The sequence below is a fragment of the Perca flavescens genome, chromosome 15, assembly GCF_004354835.1.
Source record: "Perca flavescens isolate YP-PL-M2 chromosome 15, PFLA_1.0, whole genome shotgun sequence".
NCBI classification, from domain to species: domain Eukaryota; kingdom Metazoa; phylum Chordata; class Actinopteri; order Perciformes; family Percidae; genus Perca; species Perca flavescens.
Window position 1 is genome coordinate 24,495,385 of NC_041345.1, and position 27,500 is coordinate 24,522,884.

Sequence of the window (27,500 nt, forward strand, 5' to 3'; positions counted from 1 at the left end):
CCTCCGACACCTGGCCGGCCAGACGAAGTTTCTCCTATACAGGCCAGGAAAGGAGGGAAAGGGAGATGGGGAAAGGAAGTGAAAAGGTACAAAAGAGGACAAGAAGAGAGGACAGGCAAGCAGGCAGAGGGGAGAGAGGAGAAAGAGGAAATATCCCAATTATTCAGGGAAGAGAATCTGGTGAACCAAATGGTATAAACATAACGTAAGGCCTTGAATCAGGGGCAAGTGAATTTTAGATTAAAAATTAGCTGCATTACCAGGCAATGACAACTTTATTTTGACAAAGAAAGAATGTTTACTGATGGATGCTTATATTATATTAAATTTTTTTAACACGTTTTTCAAGATGGCTTTTATTTAGAATAAGTATATAAGTGTATGCCATTTGTAGTTAAACCGACTAAAAACATAGAACCATCAATGTGATTGTTAAAAGCAAGCCTGATTGAAAATAACAATGCCTTCTCATCTGAATGGGTCACAAAGTAACAGAGCAGAAGAAGAAACAAACACAGAATAACAGAAGTGATCGTCCAAACTACCAAAAATATCTCAGACTCCTCATGTGGCTGCAGAGGAGGGTTTGCTGACTGAAACAGAGAAGAAGAGGAATAATGCAGAAAAAGGGGAGGGAGGGGACAATAAAAACAAAGGGAAGGAGGAAAGAGTAAGGGAGGGACGTGATGATGAGTTTTCTCTCTTACAAGGTCCTCCGAGGCACGTGCCTGCGCTTTCCTGAACAGCTCGAGGTCGTAGTCGCTGGTGATGTTCTCCAGCAGCGGCTCCCTGCTAGCTCTGTGGCTCTGACGGTGCTCCTGGAGAAACAAAGAAAGTCAAAATATAGTACGGGAAGGATAGGTGGAGGAGAGAGGTTTATGAAGGAGTATTGTCCGTGGTTGGAATTGTTTTGAGCGTGGTCTAGACCTACTCTATCTGTAAAGTGTCCTGAGATTACTCCTGAGAATATATATAAAATTGAATTGAAAAATGAATTAAGTACATTTACTTAAGTACAAATTTGAGGTACTTGCACTTTACTTGAGTCTTTTCTTTTCATGCTACTTTCTTCTTCCACTACATTACAGAGAAAAATATACTTTTTACTCCACTACATTAATCTGACAGCTTTAGTTACCATAGTAAAAAAAATAGGTTTTATTATAAATTAAGCTACCAATACAATAAACAGGCCTACAAGCCCTGAAAAGTTTAGGAAAAACTTAGTTGATTGACACAACTGTTTTGATAGTTTCCAGTTTCTAAAATGTGAGGAGGTTTCTGCATTGAGTACTTTTACTTTGAATACTTTGTCCATTTTCCTGATGATACATAGATACTTTTACTTGAGTGACATCTTCAATGCAGGACTTTTACTAGAGTATTTTTTACAGTTTGGTATTAGTACTTTGATTACAGTAAAAGGATCTGAATACCACCACTAAGTATTGTAAACATGTTCATTTCTCACCCACTTACCATGTGCTTCTCCTTCTGCTCCTTATTGAGGCTAGAATTCCTCTTCCTCCTCAGCTCCGTCACCTTCTCCTTGTAGCGCAGCTGACGCTCTGTCGGGGCCTGGAACCACACAGACACAAACACACTTAAACAAAAATGTCTTGCTGAGTTATATAAATTCCCATTAATACGAGTATAGATATTTTATCACTGCTTGACTAGCGAGCTAGATCAGGGGTGGCCAACCAGTTCAGCATAAAGAGCCACAAAAAAACACGCACCATAGCAAAAAGCCACACAACACATGCACGTCCATATTACAACAGTGACTTCCAGATCTAATGAAAGTCATAATACATAGCAGTTTTCATAGTTTTTTTTTTTCTTACTTAGATTGACTCAGTGGGAAACCTGACAGTCTGTGTTATCCACAATCCTTTTTAGGTCTGGTTGTACTCTGTTGTGGCCACTCTTTCACTCATTTGTCACTAGAGGGGCTTTCAAACAATCAGCAGTAAAAGGGTTAATGAGGAAGGTGATCTGTGGCCGCTTTTTTTCCTCAGGTTGCAGAATCTGTCCATAAAAAAAAACTCTGCTGCATTATTTTTAAATAATTGGCAAAGGCATCATTCAAATGCTTTTTTTTTTTTTTTTTTTTTTTTTAATTTATCTGAAATGTTTCAAAAAGTTAAAAAAAAAAAAATCTACCAATAACACAGCCCCCAGCCACACAGTAAGAGCCTCAAAGGAGCAGGCAAAGAGCCGCATGTGGCTCAAGAGCCACAGGTTCGCCACCCGTGAGCTAGATAAAGTAAGCGTAACCGTAGCAACAGTGGACAGCGAGGGTCATTCAAATTGCGATGCAATTATTGACAGTAATACGTGGCATGCCTCCACCAGTGTGCAGAGTCAAAGCAAAACAAAACGTGGTCAATCAAGTGATGTGTTGTAGTCATGAGTTTGAAGTGAAGTAGCCCTATTTTAGCAACTGACTTCATTTATTTTATTTGCCAACATAGATCTTTACTCGCATTCGGCATGTGCTAAATTTGGACACTGAAAGTAAGTCCCCTGCCTTTAACACCTATACTGGCGTCCCACAGGAAGCTATACAAGGGCCACTTTTATGTGTATTTAAATTATTTGCCATATGCTGAGGATACAGTGAGCCATACTCATGGTTGCACAGAGAGCAACCTGCTTGCAAACATACCAACGCAATAAGCCATTTTGCAACGTGGCTAAACTGATCATCTTATCATTGTCTTAATATCATTGTCTTAATATCGTCTTGTATAATCCAAAGCAAAATTCCTCGTATGTGTCCTCATACCTGGCAAATAAAGCTGATTCTGATTAAGTTCAATGTACCAAAATCTGTGAGTGTGTTCCCTTCAAAAAAGTGTACCACTCCTGGATAAAATATATATAGATCATTTTATCCTGCCTATATGAATTTCATAAAATATGTAATGTTATTCTGTTTTAGGGTTCCCTTTTAACATCTGGCCAGGGACAATGGATTAAAATCAGCTTTTTAGGCCAAATCTGGCTCATTTACAGTCTTTTTTGTTTATTGATCAATGAGCACTGTCCCTGTCATATAAACTAAACACATCAGACCAGGACAAGCCCTGTCACACTCACTGTGACTCAACCAACAGCAGCCCTTCATCACTTTGCCTCTGGCCCTGCTATAATGAGGAATCCCCTCTCTGACCTGAGGTATTACTGCTTTAAGAGTTATGCTGCAGTGTGTGGGAATTCCCCTTCACATACACAGACCTTCAGTTCACGATGAAGCGAATCGGACAGGTGAAACTGAGGAAGGGTCACAGCTTTCACCTGGATTCACTTGCTTTGTTCAGTTGATAAAGAGAATACGTTTTCCTGATATTCTGTACCCACAGAAAGACAGTATATGTATACAGTATATTCAATTCAATTTCAATTCAATTGTATTTATATTATCAAATCATAACAAGAGTTATCTTGAGACACTTTACAAATAGAGTAGGTCTAGACCACACTCTATAATTTACAAAGACCCAACAATTCCAGTAATTCCCCCAAGTGCATTTAGTGCGACAGCGGTGAGGAAAAATGTCCTTTTAGGGAAAAACCTCGGGTGGTGAGGAAAACTTCCTTGTGCATGTATGTTTTAGGTGCGAGCATGTGTCACCATGTGTTATGCTTGTCTGATGCACTTGCACATGCTATATATATATATATATATATATATATATATATATATATATATATATATATATATATATATATATATATATATATATACATACATACATACATACATACATACATACATACATGTGTGTGTGTGTGTGTGTGTGTGTGTGTGTGCTTGTGTGTTACCTGGCTTCTTGTGGAGTGTCTGTTCTCGTCCTGGCGGTGTGACAGCGTCCTTTCCTCGGCCTGTTTATCGCGCGTCGATGCCTTGCCCTAACAAAACATCAACACTGTCTACCACCAACGACTCACAACCACCCCCACAGCGGAAAAATTGCAGCAACCACCTCCGTGTTCCTGGGAGGCTTCGCAGCTTGACAACTTAAATTTGAGTCTGTGAGTTTCCTTCAGTTTCATCCACTGGACACTTGGTCACAGTGTGATGGCTGAGATGTTCCCACAGTGGAAACTTGGTATGACTAATAAGGTATATCATAAAAGCTACACAGAAGTAACTGAAGCAAGAATGGGATTTTTTTTTTTTTTTTTACTCCAATGTGGCAGACACATAAAATGGTCAGAGCTTCCTGTGGGAAATGTTTCTGTTTTAAAATAGCATTCGGCGTAGTGGTTTCACACTCACTTCTTACCCTGTGTGTATGTATATGTGTGTGCGTGTGTGTACCTTGCATTCATCAGCGGAGAGATTATGGTAGAGAGGACATCCTGATATGGAGAAATGTCTCTCATGCCTCCCTGTTAGATGACCTGAGAGAGAAAAGAGACGGAGAATTGGATTGGGGTTGGCACCTGGATCGTGTTTGCAGCTGCTGCCGTGGTCCTGCTCAATGCCCTGCTACGCCCTGCACTGCTAGTACTATTATTGCTAGTCATTGTTCTACTATCCTAATTGTTACTATCAGTGTCACTGTTCATCATACCAACTGTTTGTAATTATAATTATTAGTAATTGTAATTATTATGAATCATATTTCTGTATATCTGTATCCAATGTCTCTGTGTCCTAACCGGCCGCCGACCAAGAGCCTGGTTTCTGCCTATTTAAAGGAAATTTTTCCTCGCCACTGGTGCACCAAATCCTGTTGTATTCTTTAACCCCCCCAATGTAGCACAAGGAGACTTTATATTTCACAGTAACAGTTTTTCGTCAGATGGTTTATTAAACACAACGTTTCCTACTGTACCTGAATGCAGCTTCATTTTACGGAGAACGAGAGAAAGAAAAGAGACGTGCGAGAGATATTGACTGTGCTTTGTTGTTTGGAAAACATTTAGCTGTCCCATAAACTCCCGGGCAGTTCAGGGCTTGGGTTTGGTGTTTTAAAACTTTCTTATGGAAGCGATAGAGGCAGTGATGTCACCGTTTACTGTACGGGACTCTCACACCTCCAACAAACACAGCACGATGTGGGGTTGCGTTTTCTCCAAACGTTTTTTCCTGCTATTTACTCCCAAGACAGGCGATAGCAAACATAGCTAGACTCTTCTAAGCATTAAAAAACAGCTCTCACTAACTTTCAAAGGTTGTAAACTTATTTCCATTCGGCAGTAGGTGTCGTTCTTCAAGTCGTTTGTCTTCACCAAAATACTTTTGTGTGTGTGTGTGTGTGTGTGTGCGTGTGTGTGTGTGTGTAATCCTTCTGCTTTTACCCCTTGATAAGTGCCAGCTTGTTTTCCGTTTGAACAATTCGATTTTAGATTTGAATGAAAAATAGATTTGAATGTTAAATTGCTAGCTGTTTCTGATTGGCTACTGTTAGTGTTTGTAATAATAATAATAATAATAATAATAATAATAATAATAATAATAATAAGCATAATACATTTTATTTAAAGCGCATTTCATGACACCCAAGGTCACTTCACAAACAAAAAAGGACATTCAAATTATAGTCATCTTATAAAGGTGCTGAGGTTCACACCAGGGACATACAGCAGGTCTTTTGATAATACCCATTTATAGTTTGAATGTTACATATCTAGTCGTTCTGATTGGCTGCTGTTATTTAATTTGAATGTCAAATTATTTTTTTTTTAAACCTGTAAATATATATATAATTTCTATTCACATGGCGTTTTTGATACCTGGGAAACTAATGCATGTGTTTGTCATTCAATGATTTGATTTTTTGATTATTTTTAACAATAGTAACAACAATAATAGGCCTATATTAGGGCGTAATCATTAATATTCAGGGCATTTAGCCTACATAATATTTGATGGGGGGCGTTAGGGACCTGGATAATGGATAGGGGGGCGCTGGCACAAAAAAAGGTTGAGAACCACTGGTCTAGACCTACTCTATCTGTCAAGTGTCCTGACATAACTTCTGTTATGATTTCACACAGTAAATAAAATTGAATTGAATGGAGAAAGGGGGAGGGAGACCGAGAGGGAAAGAGACAGAGAGATGTATACAGAGAGCTAAGGGCGGGTGCATAGGAGCAGGACATCTGATCCAATGAAATACTGTTGCGGTGTTTCCGCCCTCACCCAATGAGTTGCACCCAGGTGTGGGGCACTTCATGTTGAAGTTGTAGCTCTCGTGGAAGCGTCGTCGTTTGGGCCGGTGGGAAAGGTCATGGGCGGCGGCCTCTTTGAGTGACAGCTCTTTGGCCAATCTTTCGTCCTCCTCTTGTGAAACTACAATATCGTTGCTAGAAGACACAAGGTCGTTGCTGTGACTGGAAACCTCGATGTCTGACTCTGAGGAGGGGGCGTTGCCTGTCGGGGTCCGGGGAGGGGTCTCATCCCGGTCCGCCGCCTGCTTCAGGTCTGTGTGAGACAATCAGGACAGAGGGAATTAGAGGGAAGGATTGCAAGAATGTGTATAAACGTACAACTCCTGCATAAATCTGTGGTTTTAACTGAATATAGCAAATTAAAGAATGCACAAGTTTTATATTTTCAAATGAATGATCATAAATAATAATATTATAAATAAATATGTACCCTAATGATCTAATTTTAAAGGCTTGGTACAATGATGGGGTAGATGAACTGTTGTTTCGGCTTATCCAGAGAGAAAGTTGTCCCAGCACAAACAACAGAATGCTCAATAATGGCTTTAATGCAGGTTAACAAATGGTGGACTAAATACAACTCCTGTGGGTTGGGAAACAGCAGTACAGCAACAGCAGCACTGACAGAAAACAAAAATTGAGCATTAAAAATCTGTATATCCCTAAGTAGGATTAATAGTCTTGCATTTCTTTTAAATCCCTTTTCTATCTCTATTGCCAAAATCTATCTTAAGGGAAGTCTCTGTAGACTGCAAATGTGACCACATACAGATGCAGTTAACACCCTCCAGCAGTGACTGCCAGCAGAGAAATCCAATAGTAAAGACAGATGTTACTGCAGCAGAAGACCATTGCTTGAGCTCAGAGATGCAGGCGAATGGGACATTTTGCAGCCCATTACCTCTCTTATTTATTCAGTCACATTGGACTATTTAAGATTTCAGGCAATTCTTTTTAAATTTAACTTCGCAGAGATTGCAAACCTCTGCCAATGCTAAACAATTTCTTAACTCAACTTTGTGTTACACCCCAAAACATCTTTCATAACACCAACTTGCATTTAAAGTGAGTCACTTCCCTGATAAACCCTGCAGGTAGACAAACAATTGATACTGTGACTGTAGCATTTCGGATATCTCGGATATATAGAGGGATAAGGCTGCAACACTAAAGGCTGTATCTCCAAAGGTACAGAGTCTGGTGTGGGAAATGCAGAGCAGGCCAGCGTCTGAGGACCGCAGGTTTCAGGGTGGGGTGTATGGATGAGGAGGTCAGAGAGGTACTGTGGGGCCAGGGCATGGAGGGATTAGTAGGTGACAAATCCCTCCATGACAACCTATGACAAACTCAGTTATTTTGTTGTGATCACAATAACTGATCAGGGTTGTTGGTCTTGACAATTCATTCATTTTTCGACAAGGATCGTTTGAGTACTACATTGTTACATCTTGATTTTTTTGCAGAACCAGTGAGCACTCAAATTGCGTGAAAAGTGCCAACTATCTGTGGCTGAAACTAGGGCTAGGCGATATGGAGAACATCACGATATTTTGACCAAATACATCGATCTCGATATTGTGGCGATTTTGGCGACTATTGGTGCTTTAACAACATATTTACACAATGAGAGTTTTGATATACAATCATCAATAATGTAGATGCAATGACTAAATGGGTAAAGGCCAATAATAAAACAGCTAGAAAGTTTAGAAAAATTACATCACTTTACTGTGATGCAGCCTTTAAAACAAGGACAAGATAACACTTATGTAATATCAAGATATCCAAAATTTAAGGCGATATCTAGTCTCATATATCAATGTCAATATAATAATATATTGCCCAGCCCTAGCTGAAGAACCACTGGTACGAATGACAATAAGGAATTCCCAATAATCTTTCTAGCTATCCTCATGGTTGAGGTCAGTTTGTCACCTATTGAGGAATTGGCTCTTGTTAACATTAAATCTGGTGTTCCACAGGGGTCGCTTTTAGAGTCCATGATCTATAGTTATTTTGAGGAGTCAAAGAGGAGCCAAATGATAAGCCATTTTACCTTTACCTGCTACTGTATGATTATTTCCTTGTTTTAATATGCTAACAAACAAACTAGGGTTGTGTGACATAGACATGATGAAAATTCATGACTTGTCTTTAACTGTGTACCATGACATCACTCTTAATATTGTTTCACGACATGACTCAATGTTTAGGCACTAAATTATACAACTGAACATCCAAACAATGTATGTGCAGATATATCTGCTTTAATGGATACAGATCATCCCCTCCTGCAGTGTCTAAACTTAGACAACAGATCCTGGTCTGTGTAAGGTAATTCATAATTCGTCCCTGTGTCAAAACACAAGTCCAGGATATGCACAGAGACATATTTGTCTTCTTTATAATCAGGAACACACTGTGATCACAGACAGAGCTCATGACATTAGCTGAATGGCACTGCAATGAATGAATGAAACACGCAGACGCCCTTCCTCCTCCTCCTTCTCAGCCTCTACCCCTCGCGTCACTTTTTCTCTCTTTCATTCTATTAGATTAATATTTCACATTTCGAAACTGAAAAAAAAGGTTTGAAAAGTTGAAATTCTAACCTAACCCCATTTTTTGCTAGATTGAAACTAAGTTTAAAGCTCCATTGTGTAATGTTTTGAGTTGATTCTTAGCAAAAACGCCTTTGTTCTTTCACAAATATGTGCTCGTTCATGTGTAATTACTTCCACCAACTAATCAAAGTATTCTCGTACTCGTAGAATCTGCCATTCAGAATCAATACATATACGAGTGAGTCGCTTGAATGACGGCCGCCATGTTGTGCCTCCATCTTTAAAATACATTACCCAAAGAGGGACATACCTCTGCCTTTCAGGCTTTTAAACTCAGTGGCACTGTGACAAATGCCAGGGAGGGGGAGGACATGTAACGGAGTCGCCGAGAAGTTAAAAAGAGAATTAAAATGACAACGCGACAGGCAAAGCAACAAGACCAAAGTTAATATTGGAGTGGCTTTTCCAAGATGGAAAGAGATCATAAGGAGCAAGGATTTTAAAAAGGGACACCAAAGTTGCCTGCTTTCTTCTCAAAAGGTAATTCTGCCTATTTGTGTAAATTCAAAGTTTTATAGTTGCTTGGCTAAATATAGCATGGCTGTGCATAACGCTAGAACGACGTCTAGGATACTTTCCTTGCGTCAATGATGAAAAAGGATGGTCTACCTTGTAACATAAACGTAATCATATGTGTCGTGATTTCCCTGGTAGACAACTCGCGTCATGTGCAGCTCTAACACAGACTAGCTACAGCTAGAACAGCTGTTTATTATTACACTGGAAGGAACACTCATAGACGAAGTCGTACTTCTTGGAATAATACGGCCACATTGAAACGCAAGTTTCGAAAGGGCGAATCGTTTTGAATAGAGGTGTGAATCTTCACTGATCTCTCGATCCGATTACGATCATCATGTCAGCGATTCGATATCTCAATGCATCACGATGCGTCAAATAAATTTTTCTATTAAAGCCATATAGGATATTTAATTCATAGCTTTTCAAGCTTCAAAAACAAAACATTCTGCAGTGCTCTAATAATAAATAAATTGGATACATTAAACTACAGCACTGAGCACATGGCACTTCCTGAATGTGCAAAACATAACAGAATATGTAACCAGAAATGTTGTTAGGCCTACATTAAATTGTGAACAGAAATAATCGATTATGAGCCTGCCGATTATAGATGCAGCGTCGTCCATGTCCACGATTCGATGCATCGATTATTTGATTAATTTCAACACCTCTAGTTTTGAAATATGTGAATGGACATTTTTTTGCACTCATATTTCAGACTCATCTTTCAGAGCTGAGTTTAGTTTCTGGCAGTGTTGTCTCGCAGCTCTGGTCTGAAACTCTAAAACTCTCACTTTTTAAAAATAAAAAGCAGGCATCCTAAGGCGTCTTTTCAACCCACTTTAGACGAAACTACCAGTGGCAGCACTGGGTCTAACCTGTGTAACGGCAGCAACAGAAAGTTTGCTGATCCGGTGTCGGGGTGGTCCAGAATCAGACTCTCGACGCTGGGTCTTGCGCTGGATGAATTTGAGTTCCTGCAGCTTTCAAAAATTGAGTTTCAACCTTTCAAAACTTTTTTCTCGTAAAGCTTGTAACAGTATAATATGACATTTTGGGATTAAATATTATTTCTAGTTTGTATGGGTTATTATTCGGTTTGACTTAACTGACCGATGAAACATGGTCACTGATAGGGAATAGCTGGGGAAAAAATGTGTATGCAAGTGTGTGTTTTTTTATGCACGTATGTGAATATACACTACTGGTCAAAAGTTTTAGAACACCCCGATTTTTCCAGGTTTTTATTGAAATTCATGCAGTTCAATGTCTTATTGTACTCTGAAATGAAAGAATAGAACAAATGAACAATTTAAGTTAAAAAATAAATCTTGGAATCAATTTATAAACCAAAATTAATTCTAAATTTTTGACTCATCAAAGTAGCCCCCTTTGGCAGATATAACAGCTGAACACACTCGTGGCATTCTTTCTACAATGGAAATCAAATATTCTTCAGAAAGTTCTTCCCAACTCTGTTGCAGAAGTTCCCATAAATGTGTGGCACTTGTAGCTTGCTTTGCTTTCACTTTTCTGTCCAGTTCATCCCAAACCAGCTCAATGGGGTTTAAGTCTGGTGACTGTGCTGGCCACTCCATGTTTTTAAGCGTACCATCTTGTTCTTTTTTGCTAATGTAGTTCTGGCATAGCTTGGACTTATGTTTTGGGTCATTATCTTGCTGTAGGATGAACCCCTGACCAACTAGGTGCATACCAGAGGGCACTACCTGGCGCTGCAAAATGCTGTGGTAGCCATTTTGGTTCAGGGTGCCTTTCACTCTGTACAAATCACCGACCATGGATCCAGCAAAACAGCCCCAGATCATGCTTCCTCCTCCATGTTTGACAGTTGATGTCACACACTGAGGAACCATCCTTTCGCCTACTCGACGGCATAAAAAAAATCCTGCGTGATGAACTGAAGATTTCAAATTTTGATTCATCAGTCCATAGCACCTTCTTCCAGTCTTCAGTAGTCCATTAGCAGTGTTTCTTGGCCCAAGCAAGCATCTTTTTCTTATTCTGACGTCTTAGCAATGGCTTTCTTGCTGCAACTCGACCTATCAAACCTGCAGCTCAAAGTCTTCTCTTTATAGTTGAAACTGAGACTTGCTTATTACGACCACTATTAAGCTGTGCTTGAAGCGGTGGTCCTGTGAGCCGCCTATCAAGCAAGCTGTTGACTCTCAGAAACTTGTCTTCTGATTCTGTTGTGGCTTTGGGTCTGCCAGACCTCTTCCTGTCAGAGTTTCCCCCAGTTTCTAAGTGCCTTTTGATGGTGAAGAATACTGTACTCACTGACACCTTGACTTTCTTTGCAATTTCTCTGTAGGAAAGACCAACGTTCCTAAGGGGTATGATGGTCTGTCTCTTCCATTGTTAATTGCCTTTTTCCCGCCATTTTTATAGCAACACACTACTTTCTGCAGTACAATAATGTTCATATAATGCTCACGAGGGTACGGTACCACAGTGTGTTCCAACAATACTTTTATACAAACTGAGGGGGTTGTAAGTAATCCAGACAAGTCGGAACGTTGTTTACATTGTTTACCCATTTCTTGTTCCCTGAAAAAGGCCATTTTGTAAAATTCTGAAATGTACATTATTTTTCAGTTTTGGGTAACCTTAATTTTTTTTTTTAACCTCAGACAGTTCGGGTAACCTTAATTTTTTTTTTTAACCTCAGGCAGTTCACCACTTACCTTTGTACCATTTCAAGCTATTCATTGGACTTGAACTGCTAAAATTTCAATAAAAACTAAAAAAATTGGGGTGTTATAAAACGTACATAGTACATGTTCTTTATTTTTCAACATGTTCAAAATAAAACTAAACATTATAATCATCTCATACCCTTCCATACCTTTCATCTACTCATTGTTCTTTCCTTTCACTCTGCCTTTGGTCCTCTCTCTCCTTCCCTCTATCTCCTGACTGCTCTCTTCACTTTCCTCCTGTCTTCTTCTAAAACATACAGTACACACTACTGCTCTCACCGTTAGCCTCGGTCTCTGAGCCAGACGACCTGCTCTGACGCAGTGGGTATTTTTTGGCTGTGGTGTTTGTCGCCCCTTGCTGGCTGCGTGTGATCCTGCGCCCAGAGGAGAAGACGGATGCAGCCACTGCTGCTGATGTGGCCGACTCGGCTGCCGAATCAAGGCCTTCGTCAGGACCCGGGGCTGCAGGAGAACTGCTCCGTACTGAACTGCAATTATCTAGAGGAGAGGAGAGGAGAGGAGAGGAGAGGAGAGGAGAGGAGAGGAGAGGAGAGGAGAGGAGAGGAGGTTTTCAAAGTCCCTTTATTGGACCATTTTCAGAGAAGATACACAATCACAGAAACAAAACAACAACAACCACACCTATCAAACCAATATGTGCTTTTCTTAATCAAAAATTAACCACCAACTCTCCATCCTCCCCCACGGAGCACAACACCCCCCCTACAGCCCACAAACGACTGAAATCCACCAAATTGTCCATCATCTGGTAGTAGAAATGTTCCACCCTCAATCGGGCCTTGACCAGTCCTTCCAGAACCGACACTGGCTCTACACTACCAGCAACCTGAGCCTGGTTCCTGTGTGTCAGCCAGATGGCCAACTTTGCTGTCGCAAACAAAAAGTTCAATAAAATGTGTCTCTTTTTGCTTTCTGTAAATAAACAATTCCAAAGAAAAAAACCTCCCCAAAACCCCAAACCCACCTTTTAAGAAGCTCTAGCAGATCTGACAGCCGAGGGCACTGAACAAATAAATGTGTAAGTGTTTCCACGTGAATACAAAATATACATCCCTCCACTAGCTCTGGATCTAGGTACGCTCTGTATCTGTTTGTAGCTATAGTCCCATGTACAATCCTCCAGTGAAGGTCTGCTGCCCGCTTTTCAACAGACAGCTTGTACAGGGAACGGCAACTGCCTTTCGGGGAAACGTCTGGACCAAAAAAAAAAAAAAAAAAAAAAAAAAAACAGTCCACAACACATCCTTCAGCTCAGCCAAAGACGGCAGGTTCAGGACCTTTATGCAGGTGTAATAAAGCGCTTTCTTCCCTGCAGCTTGAAAGTTGTCCAGGTGAGGGGTTGAAAAAGACAGTAGCTGGCCTGCTGCCCCCCGCCACACCCCCACAGCTGGGGTGATGGTCAGAGAGGGGAAACTGTACTCCCACCTCTCACTCCACTGATCACACAGAGTCAGATTCTGTACCACAGTTCGCTGAGGTTGCTCTAGGGCAGCAGGAACTTCATTCACCACCTTGTCGATCAGCCTGATGGAGGTGATATTGCTACTCGCTCATCAACAGATGCGGCAGTCAGCTTCATCAGGTGACCCGGTGTGGTACACCCAGCCTCTCTGAGACTGGCCCGCAGGCTGGCAGACTGTAATGTTTGAGGACTTAAAACCTCAACCTTTGTTGAAAAACAAAGGTTCCTCAAACAGCCACATTCACGGAGTTTCATTTGCATCACAAGAACATTTTTAGGAGAGGAGAGAGGAAGATAGGAAAAAATAACAGAAGAGAAGAGAGAAGACAGGGGTAGAGAAGAGAAGGGAAGAGAACAGAAGAGAAAATAGAGGGGAAGAGAGAGAGGAAGAGAAGAGAAGAGAGAGGAAGAGAAGAGAAAAGAGAGGGGAAAAGAGAGGAAGAGAAGAAGGAAAGAGAACAGAGAGGAAGAGAAGATAGGGGAAGAGGAGAAGGGAATAGAACAGAAGAGAAACGAGGGGAAGAGAATAAGAGAAGAGAGAGGAAGAGAAGAGATGATAAAGGAAGAGAAGAGAGGGGAAGAGAAGTAACTATAATTTTAGAGGGTTTTTAATTGGCAACTATTTTGATAATCAATTGGTAATTTAAGTCCTTTTTCATTCAAAAATGACATTTCTAGTCCCATTTCTAGTCCCTAGTCCCAGCCTCTAACTTGTGAGTCCCAGCCTCTAACTTGTGAGGATTTGCTGCCACTCTTTGTCTCATGTTATCGTCAAATGAGTATCTTTAGCTTTTAATTTAGATCATTAGTGATTTGATGATGTCAGCAAAGATGAATCACAAAACTTAATCAGAAGAATAAATGATAAAGAAAATAATGATTTCTACTATGATTGTCTACATGGAAACTTGTAGAAAATGTCCTGCAAAAACTTTAGTTTACAATCTGCTGAACAGACGCATTAAGTTTTCCAAATTCTAGATGGATTTCTCAAACCTAGGCAGTCTGTAACTGAGCAACTCCAAGCAGAAATGGGAAAGAAGATAGAGTTACTTGTTGCAAATGGTCTCAATGGTTATGAAGAGACTAATCCCGCCACAGAAAAGAAGACTGAACCTCTGACGCCGCCTCTTTTTAGAGAGAACTAGCCTCTGTGCTTTTTTTAAAGGCTCTACGGGGACTAGGAGAGCAAACACAACTTCTCTCAGTAACAAAAAGCAGAGGAAAAAGAATCAACTTTTCTTTCTCTGCTGTAAATCCCTTCTGGCAGCCACAACAGAAAGAGGTCACACAGGGGGTGGGAGTAGAGTTTGTGTGTCTGTGGTGGGGGGAGGTCTGGCTGTCTGAACCCATTCATGCATTTAAGGCTGCCCATATATAGATAGATCCTGCTGTACTGCTGAACTGAGGGGGGTTTGAAGTCTCTCTGTGGTCCCTGAATTAAAGCATCTTTCCTCATTCAAATGACACATATAAATGAAATCATATTATATGTAGGAATGTCTGGCTTGATAATAAATAGGTATGAATAAATATGTAGGAAAAGAGAAAAATAGCCACTAACAAATGTGTGTGAAGAGCAAAAAACAAAACAGTGAAATAGGCTAATAAATAGGTTCAATAATAGCCTACCTACAAGGAAAATTGCAAGAAAATGGTAGTTGTAACTTTCTAAAGTCCATTCACAAGATAAGAGGTCAAAAAGGCTAGGAAAGGTCTACCCTAAGTTCTAAAATACACTGGTGTAGTGGTCATGGTTATTCCTAAGATATGTGGTCCCTTAAACCAATAAAAAGGTTGATACATGGGTATCACTTTGAAGTTACAATATAGTAGAGAAAATATAACACTGTAAATGTTTGAGCTACCAAGCACTATTTGGGGAGACTAAAACGTTAGCATGCTAGCCTAGATATGGCTATTTATGTAGGCTATTCCTGTCTATGCTATTAAAGTCCCTCATATTGTTTCTTATTCCACCATTTCTCATCCCAAACTTTATATTGCTCTTGCCTATGCATGGTATAATTGATTTATTTGATTATTCGTTGCTCCTATAACGGATTATTTTTCAAAAAAACTTCAAATGTTTACCTTGTGAGTTCCGGCTGAGGCGCAGTGACGCTCGAGTCAGGCGCGTGCTGCTGCGCCTGTGCGCGCTCTCGGAAGCTTCGACGTGCTCGAGGTCGGCGGAAAAATCCGAGTCCTCGGTCCCGTCCGAGCTGCTGCCGGCGGTCCTCTAAAAAAACAACAACATGGATCAGCAAACTGCGTGATTAAACACAAAGTCTGGACTGTCACTAAAACAGTATCAGATGAAGAATTAGAGAGATTCTGTGGGACTGATGTAAGTAAAGCTTTGTGTTGTTTTTTGGTTTAGTTTTATTTATTTATTTATTTTACCAGCGGATAATTCAGCAAAGATCCCATACTGGGGGGGGGGAGGAGCATCACCCTCTCCACATCCTTTCCGGCTCTGCAACCCCTCTTGCCACGATGGACTTGTCAATAAATACTCAAAACAAGCCTAATCGGCATCAACAATGGTAGACCCCGAATAACGTCGATTGAATCTATTGTACCAACCCCAAGTTGTCACAACGCCTAAGTGCACCTTCCGCGTGAATTTCCAGTCTGTAGTCAAATAAGTCGATTAATTGTTCATTACCACGAGAGCCCGCAAAACTCAGTAAATAAATGAAACTAATAAAAGTGTCCCATACACATGTTTTTTTTTTTTTTTCAAAAATGCAGGCTGCCTAGCTGCCTGCCATACGAGATGAATGGGGTGATGCTGATAACGGAGGCGTAGAAGCGATGGATCACCCCAATGGGTGGGGGGTGGGGCAAGGGTACTCGAGTGGTATCCAACATGTCATTTGCATTAAACAAAAAACACAGGCTCCAACATCCTCTGAAATATTATCCCAAATGTGATATTACAGGGCAACCTACAATTGTATAATAATTGGCGAAAGAATGATGTGTATGTCTATTTATCTGTATTTCATTCATTGCACTTAATATTTAGTTCACAATCCGATTTTTCTATGTTCTACATATGACACATTTAATTTACACAGGGCAACCCAAGAAAAACCATGAAGGATATGATATAACCCTTTATTGATGCCCAGGGGGTAAGTTAGGTGTTTACAGCGCGATAGAGACAGAAAAACAGAGTAAAGAAAATAAAAATGAGGAGAGCTACACCATGAATCAACATTTAGATTTAAAGCCATATACGGATACAAAATAGGTACAGTACATGATAACATCACCATTAGGCTACTTGTCTTTTAATACTAATACAAATGAACTACATTTCAAATAGTACTAAAAGACAGTAGCAAACAATATATAAGTGGGGGAAAAAAAACTATCAAATTCGACGTTTTATTTATGACAACTTCACAACTGAGCCACTTCATTTACATACAGCCATACAAAGAGAGGAGGCGGAGTTTGAAAGAGTCAGACCAATGAACGCAACGCTTGTCTAGATTCTGTCCAATCACAGCGTTGTTTTGGTGCGAACGCGTCGTTCCATCCTCGCACTAGAACAGCCTGTACCTTTCAACAGTTAGCTAAAGCTGCCGTTATTGACGTTAACGGAGGTCAGCATGCCTATGCGATGCGCAAGGTGATAGAAATCCGAGCCAAAAATTCGCAAAGCCCGAATTTTCAAAGCTCTTCTCACTTTACCCCGAAGAAGCGACACTTTGACATGAACACATTCTTGCAACTCAGCAACAAACATTAGCTAGCGTAGCTTTTAGCAACACAAAACGACAGTTCAGTTGAGTGACTCTACCAGCATTCATATTCAACACACATTTACAACTTATTAACGGCATCTTGTAGGGTCGTATTTCAGCTCACAGGCGGTCGAACAAATGTCTACAGCAGTTAGCTAGATCTTGGCTAATATTAGCTATGACGTTATGTTGTTGTGTGTCCAATCTGCAGTCTGCACTAACGGCTGAGTCTGCTGCAAACCTCTGCCTTACCTTTCTCCGGGGCATTTTCAAAGGTGTGGCGTGTGTCGCCTGTGGCAGGCTATTACTCCTTACTTTAGGGGAAATGTATCTCAGCTTATATAAATAATAAGAACAACAAACCGCCAGCTTTTGAGCCAATTCAACTGAAAGAAGCGCACGACTTTTTTCCGCACTTCCTTGTGAATACAGCGCAAACTCGTTTTTGGGGTCCGTTGACAAAATGCCTCCGTGTGGAACATACAGCACAGTAAACACATGCCAATGCGCTGGAGAAATTGACAGTATATAGGGCTCGAGCGGATAATGCTACATTATGTCGACTTTTTAAATGAAATAAAGTTAATAAATTGTATTAGGTTAGTTACTGAAATATTAACAAACCAACTATTCACAGTAATAACTACGTTAGTTAAACTAATCAAGCAGGTTTTATGTAACACAAAGCGGAACCACCTGCGGGTTTTTTTCACAACATTTTAAATATATCTGGAATGGCTGTCGTAGCTTACAAAAACATAAACATTACCTTATTTTCTTAAATCCAGTCTAATAAATGAACACTGAGAAACCGGACACAACACCGGAAGTGAGCAAGAAGGAACCCTCTCGCTCCGCCTAGGTCAAGGTAGCTCTGTAAGTTCAGTTGTAAATCTCTATTGGAGAGAAGCTAGCACGTTGCATTTGACGTAAAGTGGGACCTCAGTCGTCTTCCTGCTAGCCCTTTCAAGCCCCTTCAATTTCTTGCGGGTACCATATTACAAGCTTCAAAATTAAACATTTGTACCCTGGACGCCATCCAGACACGACTACTAAGCCCAGGGGACATTCGCTTCCTCACTGACTCGTACCGTTAACTATTATGGCTGGTAGCACCATCAATACAGTGCAGAATATTTTCCAAAGCATGGAGTACGGACCAGCAGCAACTCCCAGCACTGCCACTGCACAGGTAAAGTTATCAACCTAATTCTTAACCGAACATTGAACGGCAATGGCTGGCATACAACGATAGTATGCTGCTGCGTACTGGCAAATATGAGCATGTTTTACGTCCTGTTTTGCCAATTTGACCCATGTGAAGTTCATTAGCGTTAACTGTTAGCTGGCTGTAACTCACAAGACAAACATGTGACTTGTGTACTTGTCACGTTACATGCATGTTACATGTACTAGTAGTTGTGGAATGTAAAGGCTGAAGAAAAATGTTCACATATTCCAGTATACAGTCACTAAGTGTGTTGTCATATTGCCCTGGTAGATCGATGATACAGCTCAGACAGTCGCCCTCATCCCTGCAGTCTTATCCCTTTTTTTTCTGTAACAATTAAGAGGTTGAATTAAGGTCATCCAAGGAAAATGTAGCTGTGGGATATTACAGTCAGGGTTCAAAACCAACCTTTTCGTCCATCAGCCAAATGGCTAGTAAATATTTGCCAGCCACAATATTTTTTTGTGACATTCATATTTTACCAGCATTTGGATGGTGTATGGTTGTAATTTTAAGCCTGATCACCATGTATGTGATTTTTGCTAGCCGAAGGTGAGCTTGGGGGTTCATAGAGAAGTCTGTACTTTGGTCTTCTGTCTGTAAATAGTTGACACGTTCCGCCTTTTGTCCAGCAGAGGTGGGGTCTTCCTGACCAATAACATGTGAGCATATAGAATCAGAATCAGAAAAAGGATTTTTACTGCCAAGTAACTAACATTTACAAGGAATTTAGTTTGGTGGTTGGTGCATACATAGACATATTAAACATTAATATGAAATTAACAAATAAGTACAAAATAACTGTTTAACATGAAATAAAACATTCAAACGGGAGAAGTATTAAGGAAAATTTCACAGTTCAAGGTGTTTTCACTGTTGATTTGCTTTTACTGTTTTTTAAGTTTAATAAATGCAACATCTTTCTAAAAGTCAACGGTGGTGGCCTAGTGGTTAGAGAAGCGAGCTTGGGAACGGGAGGTCGCCGGGTGGGGAAGTGAAAGTCCCTCCCTCATTACCACCACTGAGGTGCCCTTGAGCAAGGCCCTTAACCCCCAACCACTCCAGTGGAGCTGCTCAGTGGCCTGCAGATCAGACTGTGGTTGTACTGGGCAGCTTCCAGGTATGAATGTGGAACTGTGTGAATGTGACAGGTCGTCATTGCAAATGAGAAGTTGTTCTCAATCGACTTACCTGTATAAATAAAGGTAAAAAAAAAAAAAAAAAAACAGTAATCGTGTGAAATAACCGCGATTTCTATATTGACCAAAATAATCGTGATTATGATTTTTTTTTTTTCATTTCTTCATAATCAAGCAGCCCTACTTAAGGCTGTTTTTTAGGGCCGTCTACTTCAGATCACCTAAGACATATTTTCTTAATGATGGCAAATACCTCTCATCCAGGTTGCATCCTCAGAGATGGTGGGCCCTATCTTGCACCCGGTGCAGCGCAAAGCCTGACGCAAGTGTCTTTGCTACTTTAACGCTTAAGGCCGACGCAGTTGTCAATTTCCCGTCCAGCGTGTTACGCCCAAAACACACCTATGAATTAATGAAGACACTAAGTACAACCCTTTTTTTGAACCATGCGCCCTGCGCACGGACCCTTTTTTACGCCGTCAAACTAGCAAAAGTGGATTTGGACACGCCCTAAACGAGCCTGCGCCGTGCGCTTCACGCCGTGCGCTTAGATTGTTAAAATAGGGCCCGGTATTGGTTACCATCTTTCAGGCTTTCTATGCAGCTTGAATATTGACTGTGGCTTTCTTCTCCATCAGGCCTGGTTGGATAAGCATTCCCGCTCTCTGGGTCTGTTCTTCGATGGCAAGTTTGTCCGTCCAGCAGACAGACAGAGTCGCTCCCTGGCTGATTCTAAAGGTGGGAGCAGCCTGAAATAACATTATGCATTGGATACCAACACAGCTTACACTTAGCTCTTTTTCCTGTTCATCTTTTCTTTCTTTTTTGAATGAAATATGATAAATAGGGGTGTAACGAGACATCGATCTGGATCGATATATCGATTCAGTCCTCAACGATCCCATATTATCCATGCAAAGTGAAAGTATTGATGCATATTGTCATCTTTATGATGCGCCTTTGTTTTGAAATTCCCACTTTATATTATAGCAGGGCAATAATTCAATATGATAATTTATCATCTTTCAATGGAATCATATCGTGATGAAATCCTATATCGTGATATACAATTACATTGCCTAAAAAAGATAATAACAAGCCTATACTAACTCAATTTTGTCAGACAGTCTGTTGTGAAACATTTTGAGGGAATATTATTTGAAGAATTGCAGATTTGTTTTAACATCACACTAGTTTTGTGCATGCATGTAAAGATTGTTAGTACGTAAATAGCTGGAAAAAGCTATTTTTCCAGCTGTTTTTTCTCTGTAATTTCACTTGAAACTGTTTACCACATTCTTGGTGATTATTTATCTAAAATCCCATTGTAAATTCTTTTGTGAAAGCACCATTTGTTAACCCTACAATATCATCGCAACATCGAAATTGATATATTTTTGGTATCTGATTTTCTCCATATCGCTCAGCCCTACTTAATATTTATTCTTTTTATTAAAAGGAGTAGTTTGTTTTAAATATAAATGTCTGGAAGAGCTCACTAATGAAATTGCCAAATCATATTTTAGTTGCTATTTGTAAATATGTATAAATGTAACTGATTGTGTTAAATGGTCTTATGCATCGGCCGCGGGCCCCTGAATCGAGTCGACATCGTAACGTGGCAGACTTTGTGATACCAGCAAATATTGTATCGTTGTCCAATGAATCGATATAATATTGTATTGTGACAAAGTGTGTGATTTACAACCCCTACTGATAAAACTGACCACATGTGTGTTTTTCTCTCCTCTGGTGTCCAGGTGGTCATGTGTGCAGCACAGTGTGCGCTGTGGAGGCAGATGTTTCCCAGGCTGCCTCCTCTGCAGTTAGTGGCCACAAGGCCTGGAGCGGCCTGAGCTGCTACCAAAGGGCCAAAGTGCTGCTCAGGTAAGCCTGTAACAATTATTACACAAAGTCTAATCGCAATTCTTTTTTTATTTTTATTTTTATTTTTTTTATGTAATTGCCGTTTCTTTTTTTTAATTAATTAATTGCTAACATTAGCTAAGGTCCTAAGAGGTATGGCTGTTTATTTAAGAAAAACTATGTTTTATGATAATTATAGGCTGTGTTATTACATTATCTGGGTCACATAACAGTGATATCCTGGGATTAATTCAAAACTTTAATTTGTTTAAAATGGTAATACATAAATAACATTTTCTAAATTTGACTTAAAAAGACAATTATATTGTTAAATGCAGTTATTTCTGAGTTAGTTAATTGTACATAGGGTCCAATTACGGGGTAATGTAGCAATGTAGCAATTTTTGATCAAACAAAACATGCAAGAATGAAATCCCACTTTCAGTACCATGGATATAGTGCCACTCGGCCAGCCATTCCAAAAGACTTTATTTATGACAACGTGGTGTCGACATAAAACACGGCACTTTCAAGCCGGAGAGGGGAGTTCACTTCGCGGCAAAAACAAAATACTTTCACCCAAGAAATTCTCATTTGTTCCTCGGGAGTGTTTTAATCTAAACCACGATCTTTTTCCTAAACTTAAAGGTGTATATCAACGCAAATCGGCCGCCATTGACCTACATTGCGAGTCAATTTTCTCCGTAGCGAGTAGTATAAAGGAACAGGGGATTGAGTAAGGAGGTAGGTTGGGGTGGCGGATGGGTAAAACACAGGACTTTCGGGAGAGCCGGGTTCGCGTCCTGCGTGTGGCGATTTTTCAGCCACACGCTAATGTTTTAATGTTTTGTTTTAATAAGCCTTACCCAATGTTTCTTTCCTAAACCCAAACATTTATTGTGTTCCTAAGCGTGTTTTTGTCATTATTTTCCGTGTTTTTGTCACTGTTTTGTTACTAAAGCCTTTCCCTGAGTTCTTTTCCTAAACCCAACCATTTTTTTTTTTAACAGGAGTGTGACGTTCTCACGATAGTATGTTGCGTTCTCACGATAGTACGTTGCGTTCTCACGATAGTACGTTGCGTTCTCGCGATAACACGCAACGTGGCGAGGCCACGTGGTGGGTATGTTTTTTTTTATCAGCTGTATACAGCGTAGGCATACACGTGGATAGCTGAAAATGTGTACAATAACACGCCATTTTGCTTTATGAAAGTGGCGTGTATATTTACGCAAAGTCATGATGCCATGTTGGCTGTCCTGATGTGGAGGTTAACACCCTGTCCTCCACCAACAGGCTGGTGGGTGTCCTCGGGCAGCACGGCCAGTGTTTGTCAGAGCTGTGCGAGCTGTGTGAGGCGTCCTGCTCGCCCTCCGCCCTGGTCAGACTGCTGCAGTACTACAGCAGCTGGGCTCAGCTCCGAGACACTCTCATCCCCAACTGGACACCGCTGGGTGAGCTTAACAGGGGTTTTATTCACTAAGAAACATTTGGTGGTGTTATTCATTTTCACTAGAGCTCTCTTCTAAACCTTTTTGTTTTTCCTGTTCCCCAGGTGTGGTGGCTGTAGTCGTCTCTGAAGACTGCTCCCTCTACTCCCTTATGCTCAAAGTCCTACCAGCCCTCGCCATGGGTAACACGCACGCACGCACGCACAGTCACACACACACACACACACACACACACACACACACACACACACTGTATTAAGGCTGTTTTATGCTTCTGCGTCAACTTCACGCCGTCGCTCCTACAGCATCGTGGCCCATTCAGATTTCTGCGTCGGGGTTGCTTTGCATCGCGGTGCTTTTCACCGCCATAACGCTAGGGGGTGTCGCCTGTGTCTGTCGCTCACCACCAAAATGGTACTCAGAAACTCAATAAAACTCCATAAAATATAAAAAATAAAATATGAATCTTATTTGTTTGGCCTTTTCTTGCTTAGATTTTGTAAAGCGTATCAAGGAATAGACCCAGTACAATCCATTGACCTAGTTACTGTAACCAGAAAATAAGTCTGAGGTTACTTGCAAGGTGTCTGCCAGCCAGTTTGTTATGTTAGCAAGCAAACTTCAGCACAACTGCCCACAAAGTACAACGGTTGAGTCATGATTGAATGCTGCCTTCTTCTAGGCAACTCCGTCGTCGTCGTGGTCCCTGGTCAGAGCAGCGCCCCTCCAGCGCTCCTCTTGGCCCAGCTGTTCGTGGGAGCAGGACTTCCCGCCGGGGCTCTTAACGTCTTAACAGGAAGTGACATGTCGCTGGGGGTCAAAGTGGCCCAGAACCCCAGCATCAGCTTCGTCACGTACAGTGGCAACAAGCAGGTACGTGTGTCAAAAAAATTGGTGTTGCATTCTTAACCAGAAAAACGTCCCTATACGTTTGTTCGAAAGCTTTCCAATCTGTTTTTAGCCTTACCAAAATGTCTGAAATCAAAATAGGGGATAGTTTCGGTACGGCTGGAGGTTCCGCCAGATGTCCCTCATTTTCGGCCGGATGTCCCTCACCTTCCACTTTCTGTGTGTTGCCGTTCTAAACTCCGGTAGATTCGGGAAACATCCTATGAGCTAGAACCGACAATCAAATTCTATTTATAATTTTTTTTGGAGTAAAATTCTTATCACACACTAGACAGACATTTAAATTCCCGAGCTCGCCTCCCTACGTGCACATGTTCCACCACAAGTTCCTTCCTGAGGCTATTTTGCAGAAGCACCGTAACTGCGCCCGGCGCTTAGTGCCACCCAAGACGATTGTGATTGGTTTAAAGAAATGCCGATAAACCAGAGCACGTTTTTCTCCCATCCCAGAATGCTGTGTCTATCTCCACAGCGCTGTGGAGATAGGTCTGGCAATGCAACAACTCTCTCTTTCAGGATGGGGTGACGCTGTGTAAGGCCACAGCAGGGATGGGCGTTCCCGTTTCTGTCTCCCCCAACATCGGCGCTACGTGTCCCTTTATCATCTTTGAGTCAGCCGACATCGACAGCGCAGTGGATGCAGTGATAGAGGCTGCCTTCAAGAAGAAAAGAGAGGTGATTTTACACTAATAAGTATCCCTGATAGAAGGATAGGAGTGTCTCATGCCATCCCATAAGACCACCGTGTCTGTTTTAACAACCTTCTCGTCCTCTGTCCCATCAGGTCCACTGGGTGTTGTGCGTGCAGGAGAGCGTGCTGGACAGTGTCGTGGCCCGTCTCAGGCTCCGTATGGCAGGGATGAAGTGTGTGGCCCTGCACAGTGAGGGGGACCGGGTCCTGGTGGACACTGCAGTACAGGTCGCTCAGCAGCAGGGCGCCACGGTTAGTCAGAAACACAAAGAAAACGTTGCTGTTTTAAAACGAAAACAGTCTCCGTTCAGCTTAGCCCAGTATTCAGAACTAATCTTTGTCCATAATATCACGCCTGAAAGCGCATCTCACGGACCATTCACGTACACTGGGCATGCACATACCGGTAAGGCTGATATAAGGTTGCCGTCTCCGTTTGTGCTATGGCTGGTATGATATGCTTTGGTCCAGATATGATTCTTTCACGATACTTGGGTTCCAAATCGATTTGTTTTACGATTTTCATTTATTGTGATTCTAGAAGTATTGCGATTTGATAGTATTGAGTATTGCGATTTTTCTTTCCCTTCTTTTAACAAAAGGAAAAGTTGAATAATCATGAGACATTTCTAAAAACTAATCGTTTTCTTAAAAGAATGCACATCAGTCAGTCTGACATTTATTTAATTTGTAAAGAAGTACATAACATGAATTTACTGCTTTCAGTCTGTTTTGCTGGAAACGGATATGATGTAGTCGCCGTCAGTGGTACCGTATAAACTGGCTGAATCCAGGCGTGATTCTAGGATCAGACCTTTAGGGGGCTCAGCCCCTAATGACAATGTGACACGGATACAGAAGATACAAAAGTTTTATTTATTTATAAGTTTTTTTAGGGAGGCTGAGATGAAATTTAGGGGGCTTGAGCCCTCCTAAAAGGGTCTAAAATCGCCACTGGCTGAATCATTGGAAGGAAAAAAAAATGATTCTAGGGACAAGAATTGATTCTAAAAATCAGCGCAAAAAAATCCGATACATACAATTTTAAATTTTTAGCTAGTTTCTGCCTGTCCAGGCTTAAAGCGGAACATCCCCAGAGTAAAACGGGGGTGGGGGGGTCAACAGCATTTCCAAACATCTCCGTTTTAGGGTCTCGGAAATGCCAGAGTAGTGTGGATGCAAAGGCGTAAACATAGCAAAAGATGTGCGTTAAAATTAGTGTGGATGTAGTCTGAGAGTAGAGTACTATGACTATAACTTACATTTATTAACTTATTTTTTCTCTCTCTGGTCCCCAGTTGGTTCAGTCCTGCGCTGCCCCCACTCCAGGTGCTCAGTACCCTCCCACAGTGCTCTGCGGGGCGGCCCCCTCTTCTCCATTTGTGGTCAGCCCCTCCCCTGGACCACTGCTGCCACTCATGACATTCAGAAGCAACACCGAGGCAGTGACCCTGGGTAAGGAAGCCTCTGTGGATGGAGATGCATGAGTGAAGATACAGGAGCTGTCTGACTTTGGACAGTTAATTTACCTTCGATGAATATGATCAGTTCTCCTACAGCGCTCCGTGAGAGACGTGCTAAAGATATTATGTGTAAATAAAGCTACTAGGACGGCACTCCAATTTGATAGTTTATTGCCACACAACGGATGTTTCGGGCACAGGCCATTACAACCAATACTCCCCACACAGGTGGAGTCAATCATCGACAACTAGCACATCAATCCCAGCAGAGGGAGCCACAACCAATCCAGATCAGGGTTAGTAAACTCAGACCAAAATCTAAATAAGCCTTGACAAATAATTTTGGTATCTGAAACTGAATAAAACTGAAATCTTCAAGAAAAACTAAAACCAAACTAAAACTACACAATCAGGCCAAAGAAACCAGCCATGAAAAAAATATATAATAATAATGTAGTAAACTTGAACATGGACACAAATCATTTCTGTTTTTTTTTTAATAGAAATAGAACAGACTTCTCGAGATGGCTCTATATTACGTGTAGCATTTTATTAGGGCCGCAACTAGTCCGACATTGCCAGACCTTCCTCCGCAGCGCTCCGGGATGGGAGGGAAAAAGTGCTCTGGTTTATTGGCATTTCTTTAAACCAATCACAATCGTCTTGGGCGTGCGCTGAGTGCCGTACAGAGCAACAGTGCCGCTGCAAAATAGCCTCGGTAAGGAACTTGTTTTGGTGGAACACATGTACGTTCAAAAGTTCTTTTAGTCGTGCAACAGAAAACTCAGATTGGACAGATAGTCTAGCTAGCTGTCTGGATTTACCCTGCAGAGATCTGAGGAGCAGTTAACCACAGTCCTCATAAATTAAATGTTTAAAAGTTTAAAATGCCAACACAAAGAAAGCCCAACGTAACGCATATCGGCCTTAATGACTGAAACCGGCAGAATTTCTGTCGCCAACGAAGAAATCCCGGAAGGGGAACGTCATGGATATAGACTAGGCTGCAACTAACGGTAATTTTTGTAGTCGATTCATCTGTCGATTATTTTCTCAATTTATCGATTAGTTGTTTGGTCTATAAAATGTCAGAAAATTTTGAAAAATGTCCATCGGTGTTTCCCAAAGCCCAAGAGGACGTTTTGTCCACAACTCAAAGATATTCAGTTTACTGTCACAGAGGAGAGAAGCAGCTAGAAAATATTCACATTTCACAAGCTGGAATCAGAGCTATTTTACTTTTTACAAAAAGCTCTCAAACCGATTAATTGGTTATCACAATGGTTGGCGATTAATTAAATAGTTGACCACCAATTGATAAGTGTTTGCAGCTCTACATTTTACCATCATTAATTCATTATTACAGTGATTGAGATAAACTTGTACCACAGTAACTGTCTCTGTTCTGCAGGAAACCACAGTCCTCACGGCCAGGCCGCCTCCATCTGGACTGA

The 27,500-nt window shown here is 41.1% G+C and overlaps 2 protein-coding genes across 5 annotated transcripts in view; one reads left to right on the forward strand and one right to left on the reverse strand.

Moving 5' to 3' along the window:
• Positions 1-17,750, reverse strand: part of LOC114569271 (histone acetyltransferase KAT7) — a 27,676-nt gene extending 9,926 nt beyond the window's left edge. Inside the window, exons 1-10 of one of the 4 annotated variants that reach the window (XM_028599091.1) lie at positions 17,549-17,750; positions 15,633-15,777; positions 12,335-12,553; positions 6,161-6,442; positions 4,331-4,413; positions 3,832-3,918; positions 1,480-1,578; positions 708-818; positions 546-593; positions 1-34 (exon numbers count right to left, since the gene is read on the reverse strand). The exon at positions 1-34 is cut by the window's left edge and continues 158 nt beyond it. In XM_028599091.1, the coding sequence (XP_028454892.1) occupies positions 1-34; positions 546-593; positions 708-818; positions 1,480-1,578; positions 3,832-3,918; positions 4,331-4,413; positions 6,161-6,442; positions 12,335-12,553; positions 15,633-15,777; positions 17,549-17,563 (1,123 nt within the window). In that variant the 5' untranslated portion in view covers positions 17,564-17,750. The remainder of the gene's footprint in view (positions 35-545; positions 594-707; positions 819-1,479; positions 1,579-3,831; positions 3,919-4,330; positions 4,414-6,160; positions 6,443-12,334; positions 12,554-15,632; positions 15,778-17,548) is intronic. The other 3 variants (XM_028599093.1, XM_028599092.1, XM_028599094.1) reach the window with 3 other exon arrangements.
• A 398-nt stretch (positions 17,751-18,148) lies between these two features.
• aldh16a1 (aldehyde dehydrogenase 16 family, member A1) overlaps positions 18,149-27,500 on the forward strand; it is an 18,477-nt gene continuing 9,125 nt past the window's right edge. The window contains exons 1-10 of the mRNA XM_028599089.1: positions 18,149-18,488; positions 20,305-20,404; positions 21,427-21,553; positions 22,829-22,986; positions 23,088-23,165; positions 23,666-23,856; positions 24,409-24,567; positions 24,677-24,835; positions 25,882-26,038; positions 27,458-27,500. The exon at positions 27,458-27,500 is cut by the window's right edge and continues 33 nt beyond it. Of these exons, the coding sequence (XP_028454890.1) occupies positions 18,399-18,488; positions 20,305-20,404; positions 21,427-21,553; positions 22,829-22,986; positions 23,088-23,165; positions 23,666-23,856; positions 24,409-24,567; positions 24,677-24,835; positions 25,882-26,038; positions 27,458-27,500 (1,262 nt within the window). The 5' untranslated portion in view covers positions 18,149-18,398. The remainder of the gene's footprint in view (positions 18,489-20,304; positions 20,405-21,426; positions 21,554-22,828; positions 22,987-23,087; positions 23,166-23,665; positions 23,857-24,408; positions 24,568-24,676; positions 24,836-25,881; positions 26,039-27,457) is intronic.